This window comes from Rissa tridactyla, chromosome 2, assembly GCF_028500815.1.
Source record: "Rissa tridactyla isolate bRisTri1 chromosome 2, bRisTri1.patW.cur.20221130, whole genome shotgun sequence".
In the NCBI taxonomy this organism is placed as follows: Eukaryota; Metazoa; Chordata; class Aves; order Charadriiformes; family Laridae; genus Rissa; species Rissa tridactyla.
In genome coordinates, this window is record NC_071467.1 from 166,943,818 (window position 1) to 166,963,171 (window position 19,354).

Consider the following 19,354-nt stretch of genomic DNA (forward strand, 5'->3'; position numbering starts at 1 on the left):
GAGAGGAGAGGGCAAGGCGCGCTGTTGGGAACCCTGAAAACCCTCAATGCAAACACCATTGTTTTTTGTTTTGTTTTTTTTTTTGGTTACTAAGCTGCCTAGACGCGAAGCTTTTCGTAGAGAAGGGCTTCTTGGATGACCTGGGGAGTAGACGACCTGCTGTGCCGACTCATCTCGGCAAAACGAAGCTCAAATGGGGAAAAAAATCTTGCTTAACGGGGAGAAAAGAGTGGTTCTGCACAAGCTTAGATGGGCATAGACTGGCGTGAGTCGGGGGGAAAACAAGCTCTGAACCGACAGAGAGAAGCAGATCTGTGTAATTCCGAAAAGGATAAAACATCGTATAGCATCTGCAGGAGCGAGAACCGGAATTGGATGCAAGAAGCCGCTTCCAAGCCTCGCTCCGTGGCTTGGGAAGGCTCTTCCGAGGATATAAATGCGAGCGTTATCTAGCAGAGCCGGTGAAAGTGAACCTGCAGAGACTTAAAGGAGATGAGGCAGCGTTGAGCCTCTAGGTTGTAGTGAAGGTGACTGGCTGCGAGCGTCAGCTGAAGGTACCCGATGGGGGCCCGAGAAGAAAAATGTGCGGGATTTAACCTGTAAGCCGGCCAGCGGGTCAGAGGAAGAAGAAACGGGCGACCTCGTCTCCCAGCTTTCGGTTCTGCGGAATCACTGCAGTCCAGGACTCGCGTAGAGCCTTTGCGGCTGCGCGCGGGGTGTCCCGGGATCAGCCGGGGGACGTGGGGCTGGTGTTGGCCAGGTGTTGGGGGCAAGGTGTTATCTGAAGCGGGGCCATGGGGCAGGATTTCCTGCGCCGAGCGGCTGGGGAAAACAGGTCTGAGTTTGAAACCCGTGTGCACAGTTGAATACCGACTTGATTTGTGTAAATATACGGTTCATAGAATGGTTTGGGTTGGAAGGGACCTTTAAAAACTATCTAGTCCCACCCCCTGCCCTGGGCAGGGACACCTCCCACCACACCACGTTGCTCCAAGCCCCGTCCAACCTGGCCTTGAACCCCTCCAGGGATGGGGCAGCCACAGCTTCTCTGGGCAACCTGGGCCAGGGGCTCACCCCCCTCACAGCCAAGAATTTCTGCCTCACATCTCATCTCAGTCTCCCCTCTGTCAGTGGAAAACCCTTCCCCCTCGTCCCACGGCTCCCCTCCCTGTTCCAGAGTCCCTCCCCAGCTTTCCTGGAGCCCCTTGAGGGACTGGAAGGGGCTGGAAGGTCTCCGCGGAGCCTTCTCTTCTCCAGGCTGAACCCCCCCAGCTCTCTCAGCCTGTCCCCACAGCAGAGGGGCTCCAGCCCTCCCAGCATCTCCGGGGCCTCCTCTGACCCCGCTCCGACCTGGACCTTCTCTGTTAGCCATCTGGAGTCACCCCACTCTCGAGCTGTAATACTGTTTTATCTTTGCCCAGTTGACAACTCATGGTGGCTTGTGAGTCTGGAAAATTGTGTTCAGAAGTTTAAATTCAAGAGACAGGCTGCTGTCCTGTTTGCAAATGGAAGTTGTCCAACTTTCAGCCCTGGGTTACTGCTGGGCTGGTGGAGCCATGCTACAGTGAGTCATCTGGACCATGGGGCTGGTGGTGGACGGTGCTGATCTTCCCGTCTTCCCCTTTTCTCTCTTTTTAGGTTGGGGACCATAAATTCAGCGCTCACCGGATCGTGCTGGCAGCTTCTATCCCGTACTTCCACGCCATGTTCACCAACGACATGATGGAGTGCAAGCAGGACGAGATTGTCATGCAGGGGATGGATCCCAGGTAACGTCCCAAGGCACGTGAACGAGGGCATCCAGAGGGACCAGAGGCGCTCTGCGGGCCTCGGCGTTGTGCGTGCAAGGCTTGAAAGCCTGTCCTCCATGTGAATGGCACTAGAAAAGGGGTTTCTGTTAGTAGGGTCCCATGCAGCTTGAATTCAGTGGATTTTCTGCTCTTTCTCCCCCTAGTGCACTTGAGGCTCTGATCAACTTTGCCTACAACGGTCACCTGGCCATAGATCAGCAGAACGTCCAGTCTCTACTGATGGGGGCAAGTTTCCTTCAGCTGCAGAACATCAAAGATGCTTGCTGCACTTTCCTCAGAGAGAGGTAAGAGGTCGTCTTTCGGCTGTGCTTACTGCTCCTGAACACCAGTGAGGTTCCAGTCACCTGTGTCTGATTTGGAAGGAAGAGGGATGTCTCCTGCCAGCGCCATGAGGAGCTCAGCGTCTCCCGAGACTCACCGTTCACACAATCACAGAATGGTGGGGGTCGGAAGGGACCTCTGGAGATCACCCAGTCCAACCCCCTGCCAGAGCAGGGTCACCCGCAGCAGGTGGCACAGGAACGCGTCCAGGCGAGGCTGGGATGTCTCCAGAGATGGAGACTCCCCCACTTCTCTGGGCAGCCTGTGCCAGGGCTCTGCCACCCTCACAGCAAAGAAGTTCCTCCTCATGTTGAGGTGGAACCTCCTATGGTCAAGTTTGTGCCCGTTACCCCCTGTCCTGTCGCTGGGCACCACTGAGAAGAGCCTGGTCCCATCCTCCTGACCCCCACCCTTTCAGTATTTATAAGTGTTGATAAGATCCCCCCTCAGCCGTCTTTTTTCCAGACTCTTTTTTTTTTTTTTTTCCAGACCGTTCTCATTGCCTAGAAAATAACTTCTCCAGCTTATGACGTGCTGCAGGTGGGACACGACGTCTGGCCTTGGCCAGCCGTGGGAATTAATACCTAGAGCAAAACAGAGCCAATATTCCCCTTTTTAAGAGTGAGCTGGCGTGGTGCGTGACCGCCTCTGCCGCTAACGAGCCCATCCTCGCAGTAATTACCCTTCCTGCTCTTGCGTGCGTAAGAGGGGAGAAACAAAAGGGCTCGGCCAAGGAGCTGGACAGGAAGCCATGGCAGAGCCTTAAATTGATCCCAGGTTTTTTGTTTTGGTGTTTTGTTTTGTTTTTTTTAATTGTTGTTTTGGGGGTTTTTTTGTTTTTGTTTTTCAATTCCCTCGCTGGTGTTTGGCCGCGAGATTGTTCCAGCAGTGTGATTTGGCAACGGAAAAGCTGGGCTATTCTTTGGAAACGTACCACACGCGTCTTCGGATGGTGCCAGGGAGTCGTAACATGGTTTCATTCCCCCTCCCTTCCCCAGCTTGATTTCTCCGCAGCTGTTCAGCGTATTCCGTGGCGTGATGTTAAACGTACCTACCAAATAAAGGGAACGTCTCCGCCAGTTATTTTTCTTTCCTGCTAAATAGAGGTATTCTAAAACCGTGGGTTGGGGAGGAAAACAAATGGTTTTCCTCCGCGTTTAAGGTGTCTCGGTTTTCAGTCCCCTGTGCATCCTGAGCTTCTGCAGTTTGTTTAAAATTAGGTTGCGTAAGATCACAGAGTATTCATTTTTCCTGCAAAAAAAAAAACCCCGAAACATTTTATTTGAGGTGCTGGATATGACACCGAGCTGGAAAGAGTTGGGTTACATTGATTTTACATTTTAATTTTTTTTGTTTAGTCCCTGCTAGCTTTAGGTATCTATGTCTAGATGAAGCGAGGCGATTTGGTTCGTCGGGTTTAGCTGCCACGGTTCTCCCAAACCTACCAGGAGCAACCGAGCGTCCTAAATTAAGCCCTGTCGCTTTTTGATTAATAACGAGAAAATTGGTGGGCTCTGACCGTCCTGAAGAGCTGGAGCACGCGCGCTGGGCTCTCGTTTTGAAATGGAATTGAGATTTGGGATATTTTTAGGCCCCTGTGCACGGACGGCTCCGTAGGGCTGTAACGGAGCCCTGAGAGCCATCCTGGCGTGACGGTCCCCTGCCGTCGACGCTGTGGGTTTGCTCTTAGCCCAGGGCAGTAACTGAGGGACAGAAGCGATGTCACATCCTCGCGTGCACCCGGACACCGCTGTCAGCAGCTGAGCCTGGCTTTTGCGGACCATTAGACATCAGAACCCAAGGTATTTTCTCCGTAGAGGCCGTATTTAGTTTAATATCTGATTATTAGAGCCCCAAAACACAACTGTTGGCTCCTGTTGAACGGTGAGATGCCTGTACTGGGCAGGGCTTCTTGTTTGGACGGGACCGTCCAGGACACGCACCTGTTTGCGTAGAGCACACGTCAAATTAATATCGTCTTCTCCCATTTCTGCGTGCCGTGAAGTGAGCAGCTTTGTGCAGTGGCTGTTTGGCTGTGCCGGAGAGGGGTTCGGATCCGCAGCCATACTTTCCACCATCTGACCTCCAGTTGCCAAAGCATCTTTGGCGATAAAGCCTCCTTAATCTCGGGAAATGGCTTTGTGAAGCTGTAACAGACGCTGTTCTGCGGTACTTTAAAAGGTGTGAGATGAAAAAAGGAGGCTGATGGTTGGTATTTGCGCAACGTGCTTGAATCCAGCTTTGTCCAATAGCGGAGTTAAAAAAGAAGGCGCTAGATGCGCAGCCCAGGCACCCCGAGATGCGGGAGGGAGGGGTGGCTGTGCAGAGCCCCACGCGTCCCCTCTGCCGACGGCCTGCGGCCTTCACGCAGAGCCAGCCCAGAGGCTCCTCGGCGGGTCTGCGGGGAGATTTTCAAGTTGTAGTTTCCATCCTCTGGCTCTGCTGTGGATTCACCTTCAGATCAAGGCCAGGTTGGACGGGGCTTGGAGCAACCTGGGCTGGTGGGAGGTGTCCCTGCCCAGGGCAGGGGGTGGCACTGGACGGCCTTTCAGGTCCCTTCCAACCCGAACCATTCTATGATCTCTGTGCAGATAACGCTCATCAGTGAGCTGGAACCTGCCGTCGTTGAAGAAGACACAGCTGTGGCTTTCACTGCACCACGTCCCCCCTGAGGCTCGCGTTGCTTCACTGAATCGGTTTGTAATTCCTTCTGTCCTTCCATTAACCTGACGTTACTTTTGCTCTCCTTTTTTCTCCCCTTTCCCAGACTTCACCCGAAGAACTGTCTGGGAGTGCGGCAGTTTGCAGAGACGATGATGTGCGCGGTGCTCTACGACGCTGCCAACAGCTTCATTCATCAGCACTTCGTGGAGGTATCCATGTCCGAGGAGTTCCTGGCACTGCCTTTCGAAGACGTCTTGGAGCTCGTTTCCAGGGATGAGCTCAACGTGAAGTCCGAAGAGCAGGTGCGTACCTGGCGTAGGTCGTGGCAGAGGCGGTTTTTTGCTTGGAGGGTTTCTGGTCGCTTGGGAATGGAACGGGATATGACCCTGTTCCTTGTCTGAACGAAGCTGAGAAGATGCCCTGGCACAGGGGAGACACTTAGAGGTGCTAGCCAGAGCTGTGATGACTCCCAGAGCCCCACTTCTCCTCCGCGCTGCCGACGTTACCCTGCTCTGAGAGTTGCCTGGTAGAGTTTCTGGGACCAGAGATTTTGCAAAACATTGTTTTGAGGTGTTTTGATTCATCGGCGACAGAGGCGGAGCCTGGTGGCTCTTGAGGACCTTCAGCTGTGCCCCTTAGTCGGTTGCCAGTCCCCGGGAAGAGAGGCGGAGGGTGCGGGCAGTAGCAGGGAGCCCTTCCTCGTAGAGCCCATGTTCAAGTCCGAAGGAGCGCTCTTGAGGTGTAAAGAACTTGCTGCGAGTGCTGCGGAGTTTTGTAACAAATGTTCCTCTGAATTTGCCGTCAAGAGGCTCCTCTAGACTGTCTTGCTCCTAGGAAAAAAAAAACAAAAACAAAAACAAAAACAAAAAAACCCAGAAAGCAGAGCTGAGCAACCTTAGGGACATTTCAATGGCCTTGAGAATCCCTCGGTGCTGGGCTGACAGTCCGCAGGAGAAACAGAACCTGTCCTCGAGCCAGGAAATCCGTCCTGCTCTTTCTGAGGAGGTGACAAATGAAAAGCAGACCTACGGCTACCTCCGTGTAGGGTAAGAGAGTGCTTCGTTAGTCAGGCTGGCCAAAACGCCCCTGAAACAAGGAGGGAGGGGAACCTGCTTCACATTCCAGCCATGTTTCTATATCGTACCACAAACTGGTTTCTTGCTGGTTGTTTTTTTTTTTTTACCAAGTGGATCCTTTGTGGAGCAGGTAAGAGTCCAAAGAGTCTGTCCCCAGTGACGTTTCCTCGTGCCCTGCCACCTGCCAGCCGCTTCTTCAGAAATGGCAGTATTTTAGTGCAGTTCAGCCTATCTGCTGGTCATAAAGCACCTTGTAGAGTAGAAGTAAATTTGGGGTGGTTTTTTTTTTTTTTTTTAAGCTCGCCATGGTTCTGTTGAAGAAGTACTTTCGTGCTGAAAACCTCAGGAACGGGGATGTGAGAGACTCCTGATCTCCACCGTAAAAGGACTTCATAATTTTATTCTGGTCAACGGTACTACCGGAATTTTCTCCGGCACCACGGGTTGCAATAAAAGACCACCCGAAGTGGGTGTAATCTGGTTTAGAGGGCAGCTATCCTGCCGAGGTGCCAACCGTGACCACAGTGACCAGTTCTCCCGCAGCTTCTAGGAGACTGCGGTGGGTTTGTGGTCTCCCCGAGCCGAACCCATGAACAGGGACAAGGCTGCAGTGTGTGATGTTGGCCTTGGAGTGTGACCTCTGGGCAGCGTGACAGCGGGGCTCTGCCTTGGGTGACAGTGGTGGGACTCGGATGTAGTCATCTGGGTGTAAGAGCAAGAGTGTAGAGGGACAACGTGGCTCAGGCTTTAACTGTGAGAGTCCCGTGGACCAAGGAGTGCGTGTCTCTGGTTAAGTTACTCACCAGCCTCCTTTTGTCATCCGGAGTCATCCAACACAGAGCAGATGAAATGTCCTTTGAAGAGTTCCACCTCTGCAGCGTCTGCAAAGGGAGCCTGGAGGGACCAGCTCAGCTCTAGACATCTAACGTGTAGTTATCCAAAGTCAACGGATTAATCCCTCTCATCAAAACTGTCTTCTAGTTTTGATAAAGCAGCACCATCCTCTTTTTTCTTCCCCCGTTTGCTGATTTTTGACACTACATAACCACAGTTTTGCATTCTGTCCCACCTTCTCTAACTAAACGCTCTTCCCATCTCCCTCATCTCCCTGCACACGTTGGTACTAAACGGACCGTCTCATGGGACAATAGCTCAGTGTTATCGCAGGCTAAGTCAGGGGCAGAGAAAGCAATACCAAATCACAGACTGGTTTGGGTGGGAAGGGACCTTAAAGCCCACCCAGTGCCACCCCCTGCCCTGGGCAGGGACACCTCCCACCAGCCCAGGTTGCTCCAAGCCCCGGCCAACCTGGCCTTGAACCCCTCCAGGGATGGGGCAGCCACAGCTTCTCTGGGCAACCTGGGCCAGGGGCTCACCCCCCTCACAGCCAACAATTTCTGCCTCACATCTCATCTCAATCTCCCCTCTTGCAGTTTAAAACCCTTCCCCCTCGTCCCATGGCTCCCCTCCCTGATCCAGAGTCCCTCCCCAGCTTTCCTGGAGCCCCTTGAGGGACTGGAAGGGGCTGGAAGGTCTCCGCGGAGCCTTCTCTTCTCCAGGCTGAACCCCCCCACCTCTCCCAGCCTATCTTCCAAGCACCATGCGACAGGAGAGCCCACTGGTGCGATGCAGAACATCACCATTCTGTCCTGAAACGATGTCACCCGAGATCAGGAGAAGATCATTGTCAATATGTGGTTTCTTTTCCATCAGACAACTGGCAGCAGTAGGAACTTGCGGGGAAAAAAAAAACAACCCGTCAACCCCAAAACTCCCAACTTCCCATGCCTCCCTTCCACAGGTGTTTGAAGCTGCGTTAGCCTGGATACGGTATGACCGAGACCAGCGAGAGTCGTTCCTGCCCGAGCTCCTGTCCAAAATCCGCCTACCCCTCTGTCGACCTCAGTTTCTCACTGACCGCGTGCAGCAAGACGACCTGGTCCGTTGCTGCCACAAATGCAGGTGAGGCTTGGACGCGGGGTTAGAAACCCATCCATGGGATGGTGGCCCTTGGTGGGGTGGAGGTAGCAGGAATGTGGTTTAGCTGTCCTGGAGACTGAAATTCTCTCTTTCCGTGGACAGAACACCTCAAATTGCAAGAAAACAAAGCACCCTTCCCAACTTTAACCTGGCAGCAGAGCCACGCTGCCTTCTAGAGTTCCTGGCCACGGGAGGGGGAAAATCAGTTGCTGGCCCAGGTTGCCCAGAGAAGCTGTGGCTGCCCCATCCTGGAGGGGTTCAAGGGCAGGTTGGACGGGGCTTGGAGCAACCTGGGCTGGTGGCAGGTGTCCCTGCCCAGGGCAGGGGGGTGGAACTTCATGATCTTTAAGGTTCCTTCCAACACAAACCATTCTATGAAATCTTCATCTGACTTAAGACAGTCAGATTTCATCATATCAACTGAACTCTTTAACTGTTTGGCTTTGATTCCAGGGATCTAGTTGATGAGGCAAAAGACTATCACCTCATGCCAGAGCGCCGGCCGCACCTCCCAGCGTTCAAGACCCGTCCTCGGTGCTGTACCTCCATCGCGGGATTGATTTACGCTGTTGGAGGACTTAACTCAGCAGGTACCTTGCATACCCGCTCCCCGCAGTGGGGAGAGCGGCGTAGTTTGCTGGGTAGGACGAGGGGATCGTGAACTTCCCTCATGTGAAGCAGTTTCTCCTCCTGTGTGTAGCACTTTGACCCTTCCACTGAAATGGTCAAGGTGACTGTGCCCATAGTTTAACATCTTCCAGCGAGAAACTTTGTCTAGGAGAGGTTTATTCAGGACGGTATTCTTGCGTATCTTAAAGAATCGGCATTTTGAGGATGGTGTCCTTGCCTGTAGCAGCAAGCAGAACTTGGAGGTATCCAAGTGATGTTGGTGGGGTTGTGGGATCACACATGCAGACACAACGCGCTGGCATGAGCCCAGGCATAGTGTCAGAAAGGGGACAAGAAAGTGTTCATGAAGATATCTGCTGGAGCTTCAACCAGCCTGGTTACCCCGGGATGTAGGGTCTGATTAGCGGGTGAGTGCTGGGCACTGGTTCATCGGATTCGGCACAAAATAGACACGGAGCTGTTGGAGCGGGGCCAGTGGAGGCCCTGGAGATGCTGGGAGGGCTGGAGCCCCTCTGCTGTGGGGACAGGCTGAGAGAGCTGGGGGGGTTCAGCCTGGAGAAGAGAAGGCTCCAGGGAGACCTTGGAGCCCCTTCCAGTCCCTCAAGGGGCTCCAGGAAAGCTGGGGAGGGACTCTGGATCAGGGAGGGGAGCCATGGGACGAGGGGGAAGGGTTTTCCACTGACAGAGGGGAGATTGAGATGAGATGTGAGGCAGAAAGTCTTGACTGTGAGGGGGGTGAGCCCCTGGCCCAGGTTGCCCAGAGAAGCTGTGGCTGCCCCATCCCTGGAGGGGTTCAAGACCAGGTTGGACGGGGCTTGGAGCTGGTGGGAGGTGTCCCTGCCCAGGGCAGGGGATGGCACTGGGTGGGCTTTAAGGTCCCATCCAACCCGAACCATCCTGTGATTCGCACCCCAGTCACACACAACACGGCCGGTTTATCCTATGGAGGAGCTGGGTTCCCAGGAAGCAGCGACGCCAACAGATGTGACACTGCAGGTCTCTGCTGCCCCTTTGAGGTTATAAGAGGCCCCACTCCCACAGCCTAGGACTTGCCGAGTCTCACGGTACAGAGCGGGGGCGAGCTTTGAAACGCTTTACAATCCTTTTGTTTGCAGTTTATATGAGTTTTTCAGAGCGGGCGTTCATTGCAGGCGAGTAGAAACGTGGCTGGGAAATGCCTCTGACTTGACTTTATGGGATCAGGGAGGCTGGAATAGGACTTGTGAGAGCCCAGAATAGGATATAGGAGAGCCCAGAAGTTTTCCCAGAGAAAAGCAGGCAAAATCCTTGTATCAGCCCCATCTTTGGGATCAGAGCAGCCACCGCTTATCCCTCGTGTGCCTCTGCTATGGGCCAAGCTTGCTAAATCAGTGTTTTATCGGGTCTCCCTCTTTTAATTTGAGTAGCGAATTTTTATGCAGGTGACTCGCTGAACGTGGTGGAAGTCTTTGACCCCATTGCCAACCGCTGGGAGAAGTGCCAGCCGATGACGACGGCCCGGAGCCGAGTCGGGGTAGCGGTGGTGAACGGATTGCTCTACGCCATTGGCGGCTACGACGGCCAGCTGAGGCTGAGCACCGTGGAGGTTTACAACCCGGAGATGGATTCCTGGTCCAAAGTGGAAAGTATGAACAGCAAGCGAAGGTACGCGCAGCTCGCTTACGAGGAAGGAGACCTTTGGAGAAGGAGGGAGGGAGGGGGAAATGAGGTTGTAGGAAGGCTGGAAGTGGTGGGTGGTGGTGGATGCCCACTGAGGAATCCATGTTTGGGGAAGGAGCGAAAGAAGGAGGAGTGGAGCGGTACGGAAGCAGGTGGGATTTGCTTGGCCACCTTTGGGGCAGGGAAATCATGCCGAGTCCGGGCACCGCGTGCTGGTAAGGGGAAAACCATCAGCAGCTCGGCAAAGGAGACACTGGCCCAGGTTGCCCAAGGTGGCTGCCCCATCCCTGGAGGGGTTCAAGGCCAAGTTGGACGGGGCTTGGAGCAACCTGGTCTGGTGGGAGGTGTCCCTGCCCAGGGCAGCGGGGTGGAACTAGATGATCTTTAAGGTCCTTTCCAACCCGAACCATTCTATGATCTGTGCATCACAGCGTTGATTTACAAGGAAAGCCGTTAAGACCTCGGTAATTAAAAAGCAACTGAGCAGTGTGGGCTTTAAGCTACAGAGATTTCGGTTTTGGTAGCATCAGGGGGTGAAATCAAACTAAAAGAAAGTGATAAAGTTCTGCTGGTGAGTCCCAAAGGAGGTGGCCAGAGCCCCGTTGCTTCACGTTGTGATACTGGGTGGTAGGTAAAGCCCTGGTGAGCCCCACGTAGGAAACTCCTGTGCTGCCGGGAGTCAGATAAACCCGTTTTACCATCTCTGGCCAGCGCTGGCATCTTCTCTCCCTCCCGGAAAGCCTAAGAGAATCGCAGCTGGGAAGGAGAGGAGTATTTTTATCGTCCAGGGAGAGGAGTTTCCAGCTAAGCAGAAGGTGTTTGTGCTCAATGAACAGAGCTGCACGGTTCCCAACCATTCTGGGGACCTCTTAGCGGTTGGGTTTGGGAACTTACTTAGTTTGAAAACCCACCTATTAAGTTGCGGGATCGTCCCGTCCTCCCCGCCGCAACACGGTACCTGCTTCCGTGTTTAAACGTCTTCCTGGCATCCAGGCTTTCTGCTGTGGTTTTCTTTGCGCTCGCGGCCGGTCACTAAAAATTGTTAAATTGTTCACTTTTCTGCGAGCTTTGCAGCACTACTTTACCGTACTGCTTTGTTTGGCTTGTTTTGGGGGGGGGGGTTTTGTGGTCTGAGACGTTGATCGCTTGGGAAGAGCACGCTGCGAGCGGCTGAGTACGTGAAATCTTGGGCACGAGGCTCAGATTTTTAGCAGAAAAGCTCAGTTTTTCCATAGCAATGAGGTTCCTGGGATCTGTTCCCATGGTTGCTCTTCCACGATTGGGTCGTTCCACCTCGAAGCCGAGCGGAAGAAGCGTTGGATGCTCTCGTGCGGAGGAAAATGTCGGTTATTGTACAAAGCGCTCAGCTCCGGCTGTAGTGCTGGGGTTTTATCGCTGAGGATCGCGTAGCCGAGCTTTTATGAGAAGCTTTGATGGCCACGTTTTCTTGTCTATTTGACAGCCTTTGGGAGCCAAATATGTGATTTGCAAGGTGTAACGAGAGGCTCAGGCACCTTGGTTTAACGAGCTTTACGTTTGACAGCAATTAGCGCATCTCCGGAGGCCGTGCAGCGATGTCCCTCGCCAGAGTTATCTCCCACCGGCAGCAGTGGGGAGGTCCTTCCCGGGAAGCCGGAATCGCTGGGATTTTGACCCGTTATTTGGGTCAAAATTTCTCCGCGTGTTTCGAATTTAGCTCCTTCGATCAGGAAAACGGGGCGCGCTCATGCTGCGAGCCGCTTTCACGGAGAGCTCAGATGGGATTGAGCTGGTTGAGCAGCCCGGAGGGCGAAGCCAGAGGAGGAGGAGGATGAACCTCCTTGGGGTGTGGAGCAGCCCGGAGGGCGAAGCCAGAGGAAGAGGAGGATGAACCTCCGCGGGGTGGAGGAGGCCATGGCAGGCAGCGGGCAAGGCGGGCTGCGCAGATTTGCCGTGCTATGGACGGTGTGGTGGACATCTCACACCTACCTCCATCTCACGGGGAGCGGGGGTCTTTCTCTCCCTTGCAGCGCCATGGGAACGGTGGTCCTGGATGGCCAGATCTACGTCTGCGGCGGATACGATGGAAACTCATCCCTCAACTCCGTGGAGTCCTATTCTCCGGAAACAAACAAGTAAGAGCTCGTCGCGTCCTACAGCTTATCCATCTGTTTGCTGCTGGAGTAGTGCCGTGGGTCTGCCGGGAGTCCGCGCTGTAAAAGGAACACGGTGAATGAGGTGGAAAACCTTTTATATCCTGACGGCGGAGCAGCATCCCTCCTTGCAAGAGTTTACCTGGATGCAAGCGGGGGGGCCGAAAAACCATGGTTTAAATAAAATAGGTGGTGAAAGGAGAGTTACTGGAACAAAGTCCTAGAAAATCTAATAAAATAGAGTTGAAATCATGGGTGGGCTGCGTGTGCGCCTGCAGGACCTTTGCTAACCTCTCCCTTCTCCCGGCAAGGTGGACAGTGGTGACCCCCATGAGCTCCAACCGCAGCGCCGCCGGAGTCACCGTCTTCGAGGGCCGGATCTACGTGTCGGGAGGACACGACGGCCTCCAGATCTTCAACAGCGTAAGTCTGCGGCGGGGCGGGTTCCTGCAAGAAATGAGAATCGTGGCATCGTCGAGGTTGGAAGGGACCTTTCAGATCATGGAGTCCAACCGTTAACCCAGCCCTGCCGAGCCCACCACTACCCCAACGTCCCTCAGCGCCACGTCTGCCCGGCTTCTAAATCCCTCCAGGGGTGGCGACTCCACCGCTGCCCTGGGCAGCCTGTTCCGACGCTCCACCACCTTTTCAGCGTAAAAATTTTTCCTAATATCCAGTAAATATTCACCTACTGCAGGTAGCCGAAAGGTCAGGCTGGGGCAGGGAAGGCTCCGTTCCCCTTTCCCAGCGTGCCCAAAGTGCCCCAGGTGTTTGCACCACCAAATCCCGTCATTTCCAGAGCCCTTTTAGGAAGAAATGAGCCAGCCAGGTGTCCCACTGGGAACCGCACTGGAAGCGCCGCTCTTGTTCCCAGCGCCAAAAGGCCTGAGCGAGCGTATTCTGTTGTCTCCCCGCTCCCTTCGCTTTTTAAAATCAATTTATCGTTGCGTCCCTTTGAGCTCGGAAGTATCCCAGGCGCCAGACCTCTGCTTTCTGGGCCTGTTTGATGGCTTCCGCGTCGGATCGTCGTTGAAACAAGTTTCACAGCAGGGGGAGTTGGTGCTACGAGGCTGCCTGCCCTCTCCCACCCGCTCCGCGTTTCAGTTCTCGAAAGGAAAAAAAAAAACAAAACAAAACAAAAACAACAAAAAAAAAACCCTGATACGGAAAAGAAAAGACTCAGGAGCGAGAACGGAGGGAGCCCTATCTGAGTTGGGTCTGTCGCTGCTGCCCCGCTCTCCGGAATTTGTCGTAAAGGGTTTTGTTGGGAGCAGCAATAACCGTTCCTGCCTCGCTCAGCAGAGCAGGGGCAGGCCGTTGTCTGCAGCCTGAGGAACCTCGGAGCCGAGAGCTACGAATCTGCTTGTCCGAGCACATTCCTGAGCGTGTGAGGAGTTTGGAGCGGTGCGGGAGCCCTTGCCGCCAGGCTCCGTCTAACGGTCTCTCTAGAAACGCAGGGGGTGCAAAACGGTGGTTGGTTGAGGGGGTTTTTTTTTCCCCCCTGAGGCTGGGGGGAGGAGGGGGGAAATTTGTATTCTACAAATACACAGGGAGGAGGTTGTCGGTCGTTCCTGAACGCGGCGGGTTTCTGCGCAGAGGGAGGACGGAGACCCTCCCCTCAGTCACGGGGTTGCGGGATGGGAGCTTCAGCTGCGTCAGGAGCGATGGTCATCCAACGTGAGGAACTGGGAAGTTCGAAGTGTTACAGCTGAAATCTGCTGCCTGGGGAGAGCGGGGAGGCTCGCTGCGGGTTAGGGGACGCTCAGGGGACCGGGGCGGGGGGATTCTGCCCCTCTGCTCCGCACTGGGGAGACCCCCCTGCAGTGCTGCCTCCAGCGCTGGGGCCTCAGCACAGGAGAGACACGGAGCTGTTGGAGCGGGGCCAGAGGAGGCCCCGGAGATGCTGGGAGGGCTGGAGCCCCTCTGCTGTGGGGACAGGCTGAGAGAGCTGGGGGGGTTCAGCCTGGAGAAGAGAAGGCTCCGGGGAGACCTTCCAGCCCCTTCCAGTCCCTCGAGGGGCTCCAGGAAAGCTGGGGAGGGACTCTGGAGCAGGGAGGGGAGCCATGGGACGAGGGGGAAGGGTTTTCCACTGACAGAGGGGAGATTGAGATGAGATGTGAGGCAGAAATTGTTTGCTGTGAGGGGGGTGAGCCCCTGGCCCAGGTTGCCCAGAGAAGCTGTGGCTGCCCCATCCCTGGAGGGGTTCAAGGCCAGGTTGGACGGGGCTTGGAGCAACCTGGGCTGGTGGGAGGTGTCCCTGCCCAGGGCAGGGGGTGGCACTGGATGGGCTTTAAGGTCTGATGGTCTTTAAGGTCAGCTGGAGAGCATCTCAGTGGAAAGAGACCTGGGAGTGCTGGTGGACAACAGGATGCCCACGAGCCAGCAATGTGTCCTTGTGGTGAAAAAGGCCAATGGCATCATGGGGGGCATCAAGAAGAGCATGGCCAGCAGGTGGAGGGAGGTCATCCTCCCGCTCTGCTCTGCCCTGGGGAGGCCACATCTGGAGCACTGGGTCCAATTCTGGGCTCCCCAGTTCAAGAAGGGCAGGGAACTGCTGGAGAGGGGACAGCAAAGGGCTACGAAGATGCTGAGGGGACTGGAACACATCTCTTATGAAGAAAGGCTGAGGGATTTAGGTCTCTTCAGTCTGGAAAAAAGACGACTGAGGGGGGATCTTATCAACACTTATAAATACTTCAAGGGGGGGTGTCAGGAGGATGGGGCCAGGCTCTTCTCAGTGATGCCCAGCGACAGGACAAGGGGTAACGGGCACAAACTTGACCATAGGAGGTTCCACCTCAACATGAGGAGGAACTTCTTTGCTGTGAGGGTGGCAGAGCCCCTGGCACAGGCTGCCCAGAGAGGTAGGGGAGTCTCCGTCTCTGGAGACATCCCAAACCCGCCTGGACGTGTTCCTGTGCCACCTGCTGTGGGTGACCCTGCTCTGGCAGGGGGTTGGACTAGATGATCTCCAGAGGTCCCTTCCAAACCTGACCATTCTGTGATTGTGTGATCCAGGGTGTTAGAAAAGCTTAAGAACGATACGGCGTATGACTGTATTTGCGTGTTGGAAGAGTCTGTGTGGGTCCGTGGGGTGTTGGTGGTCCTGGAGAAGGTCCCCTGACGCCGCGTGTTCTCTGTGACCGGCAGGTGGAGTACTACAACCATCACACGGCTACCTGGCACCCGGTGGCCAGCATGCTCAACAAGCGCTGCCGCCACGGAGCCGCCTCCCTGGGCAGCAAGATGTTCGTCTGCGGAGGTTACGACGGCTCGGGCTTCCTCAGCATCGCCGAAGTCTACAGCTCCATGGCGGATCAGTGGTACCTCATCGTCCCCATGAACACCCGCAGGAGCCGCGTCTCCCTGGTTGCGAACTGTGGCCGTCTCTACGCCGTGGGGGGTTACGACGGACAGTCCAACCTCAGCTCGGTCGAAATGTACGACCCGGAGACAAACCGTTGGACGTTCATGGCCCCCATGGTGTGCCACGAGGGAGGGGTTGGCGTGGGCTGCATCCCCCTCCTGACCATCTGAGAAGAAAGCGGGTTGGTTTGTTGGTGGTTTTTTGTTTTTTTGGGTTTTTTTTGGGGAGGGGGGGGTTGGGGGGGGTGTCATTTTCTCAACGACAATCCGAGGAGAGCTTCAGAGCTGCGATAGCCGCAGAGTTGCGTTTCCAGGTGCTCAAGTGTCATTCGCAAACCCACCCACCCGCAAAAAAAAAAACTTGACAAAACAACCCCCCACCCTTGGCTTTTTTGGGTTGGGTTTGGTTTTTTGGGCGTTTTTGGGGTTTTTTTTTTTTGGGGGGGGAGGCAGGGGCTGAGGCTCCCGAAAGATCAAACGTGTTGAAAATACGGCACCTCCACGTGCTGGTGCGAGCAAGGACCTGCCCCCTGTGTCCCTCCCCCCGGCCCTGGGCCGCCTCGTAGCCTGTGCCGGGAGCTGTGGCTGAGCCCATCCTTCCTCTCGCCGTCGGTTTTTCCGAACGGCCCTTTGGGAAGGGCCGTTGTAGGCTCCGTTGCGACAGAAAAACGGCCGCTTGAATGACTTTGGAAATACGTTCCCCGCCTTCTGTCGGCAGCGAAGCGACCCCAGGACCCCGCGGGTTCCGTCAGCGGCGACGTTCGGGCGGCGTGATGGGCACGAACACGTCTCTCCCGGTTTATCGATACGGAAAAATACGAACCGACATCCCTTCCCGGCCCCCCCCCCCCCCTCCCCCGTCCAGGTTTCGCGTTGGAAGGTTGCTTCTTACCCAAGCCGTCGCCGGTTTCTGGAGCAGAGCTGGGCTTTCCTCAGCCCGATGGGGGAAACTTCTCCGCAAGAGCCGCAGGACGGAGAAAAGGAGGAAGAGGAAAACGGGGCGGTTAAACCATCGCGTGGTTTTTTGGCGAGTTGGGAAGGAGGAGGGAGAGAAAGGCCGGAGCGTAAATGACACTAAAGCAACAGCCGGAGGGTTTCAAAACGGGGACAGAGGCCAAGGGCTTCATTGTAAAGACGTCCCTTTAAATTAAAAGATTTGATATATTTTTCAAAGTCGACGTCGAAGAGGCGGCTGGGGCGGAGTTGGGGCTAAGAAATAGGTGTCGGATTTGCCGACCCGGGCTGGGACGGTTGTCGGGGAGAGGGATGGACGCCCCAGCGGGGGGCGGGGGGGGCAGCTTCGGGCAGCGCCGGGAGAGCGATGCGGCGGCGCGGGGGACGCAGGGGTGAGCGTCTCCCCAAAGGACCCGGCAGGGGGGGTGGGGGGGGGGGGGTGGAAAAAACCCGCCCGTTGGATCCCACGCCTTTTGGTGTTTCCTGGTTTGCTGCCCTGGGAAAAGTCCGGGGCGGGGGGGCGGGTTTTGTGCCCAAAAAAAAAAAACCAAATGTTGCGTGAGCGGAGCGAAGCGGCTCCTTCCGTCGCATGGATGCGAACCTCCATCTCTCCGGGACTCTCTCCCACCCCCTTCCAAAGCCATACCTCTTTGCGGGGGGGGGGGCAGGCAGGGGACAACGTGACACTAATCCCTTGTCCTGCCCCATTCCCGGTGTTCCGGGGGTGGGGGGGGTGCTCAGAACCTGCCCCTCCTGTCCCCCCACCTCCCACCGAGCCGGGGGGAGCTGGATGCTCACCCTGATCCCCAAATCCAGCCCTTTCCCTTCCCCCCCCCCCCCCCCTCCATGCTTGTTCATCCCTGATTCCCAGCATCGCTCGGGATTTTAACTTTGGGTGTATATGTGGATGTTGATATATTCAGGTACTATGTATATTTTAGGTATATATATATATATATATATATAAAAAAATATATATATATAATGAGTGTATCTGGCTATAAATGTGATTTGTCGGGATATAGCTGTATTTCTTCCGTCTACATCTTCCGTGTACATCCCCCCCCCCGCCGCCCCGACACACACCGGAGGGGGAATTCGGTTGGGGTTTCCGTGCTGCTGAAGACTTGAAAAAGGAAGGAAAAAACCAACCAACCAAACAAAAAAAAAAACAAAAAAAAACCCCCCAAACAAACAAAAAAACCCCACCCATGAACACTGGAATCCAAACGAAGTTGCTTTTGGGGCGGGGGAATTGCGGAATAACTTGAGCTGGAGGTTACGGAGTGGAGGTGGGGGGGGTGGTCTCTGCAGCCTTGGGAGGGAAGGATCGGGCCGTGGTTTTTTCCGTCTCTCTGCTTGATTTTTCCCCCCCCACCCCCCCCCCCAACCCCGGGACTGAGCGCCGTGGTCCCGCGGCCTCATATCTCGCACCTCGTAGCGTCTCCTCTTCTCTGGGACGCGTCCCCTCCGATGGTCGCCCTGGGCAGAGAAGGCTTTGAGGAGCCCATGGTGTGTCCCTTCTCCCTCCCGGTGCTCCCAGCCGGGATTTCGTGGCCGTTAAGAACGTAAATTATTGGATCAAAATACTCTTCCTTCATCCCCAGACCTGCTAAAGCCGGGGCCGGTGGTGACCCACAGGCTCCCGAGCTGGTGCTGGTGGCCCTGGGGGGACGCGGATGTTCCCAAACCGCCCTGCTCGAGCTCCCTGGGTTCATTCCCTGGGGATTTCTTTGCTTTTCCTTCATGGATGAAGCAAAGGAAAAGGGGGAGGGGCGGCTGCAGCACCTCCGTCCTCGGCTCCCGACTGCTGCTGTCCGTAAAGGGACAGAAAAAATACTGAACTGGGGGAGAAACGAGCCCCCTTCACCCGAGGAACGTCGACTGGGAGAGCGGGATCCGCTCGGCGCGACCCGCGGTAAATCCCGTGTCCTCCGATTCAAGGAAAAAAAAAAACCCAAATTTTGCAAAATGCGTTAAAAATCCACGTAAAACCGACCCCTTTCGGTGTCCGCAAACCAGCCTGCCCCTCCTCGCCCCGGGACTTTCGCTGCTTCTCCCCCCTCGTGTCCATGTCCCCCCACCCCCCGCCAAAAAGGGCACTTTTACTGTCACTTTTAACCTTTTTTTCTATTAAAATCGAGAAAAATTCATCCCCTGGGCGGATGGCGTGGCGTCCTCGAGCGAGGCGGGGAGGGTTTCCAGGCCGTGAGGGTGCGATCCCCGTCTGGGAAGGGGGCGTTCGGCCGAATCGGAGCGAGAGGGATTTTAAAAAATACCCCGAAAATGGGAAATAAAGAGGGAGAGGGGAAGGGGGCTCCCGGATTTTCTCTTCGTGGGGAGTTGGGAGGATGCTCTCTCCCTTCCCCGGCTGGGGAGGGGGCGGGATGTCGAGCCTGGCTGGATGGATCCTGGGAGCGGGGCTGGGGGGGGGGGGTGCACCGCCAAACTGGAAGCGGACCAAGGGAAGGGGCCGGGAAAAGGGGGATCGACCCTTCCTGAGTCTCCGCCATCGCCGGCGTCCCCGGCACGACGCCAAGGAAAACACCGGCAACCCGATCCCTTCCCCCGCCGTGTTTATCCTGGAGGAGAAGCCGGCGGAGTTTGGGGCGCTCCCCCCCCCGCCGCCCCGAGCCGAGCCCCCAATCCCATTTCCCAACCCCCGATCCCGTTTCCCAACCCCGGATCCCGTTCCCTTTCCATGGCGTTGGTGCTGGGAGCCGTCCTGCTGGCGGCGGGCGCTGCCGGCCCCCCGGGGCTG

The 19,354-nt window shown here is 55.6% G+C and overlaps 1 protein-coding gene across 2 annotated transcripts in view; it reads left to right on the top strand.

The window, feature by feature from the left end:
- The window catches only part of KLHL18 (kelch like family member 18), a 32,075-nt gene extending 15,165 nt beyond the window's left edge, over positions 1-16,910 (top strand). The window contains exons 2-10 of one of the 2 annotated variants that reach the window (XM_054192046.1): positions 1,639-1,769; positions 1,955-2,095; positions 4,900-5,098; positions 7,674-7,834; positions 8,306-8,442; positions 9,889-10,126; positions 12,151-12,255; positions 12,585-12,696; positions 15,424-16,910. In XM_054192046.1, coding sequence (XP_054048021.1) covers positions 1,639-1,769; positions 1,955-2,095; positions 4,900-5,098; positions 7,674-7,834; positions 8,306-8,442; positions 9,889-10,126; positions 12,151-12,255; positions 12,585-12,696; positions 15,424-15,810 — 1,611 coding nt within the window. In that variant the 3' untranslated portion in view covers positions 15,811-16,910. The remainder of the gene's footprint in view (positions 1-1,638; positions 1,770-1,954; positions 2,096-4,899; positions 5,099-7,673; positions 7,835-8,305; positions 8,443-9,888; positions 10,127-12,150; positions 12,256-12,584; positions 12,697-15,423) is intronic. The other variant, XM_054192047.1, reaches the window with a different exon arrangement.
- The last annotated feature ends 2,444 nt before the right edge of the window (positions 16,911-19,354 follow it).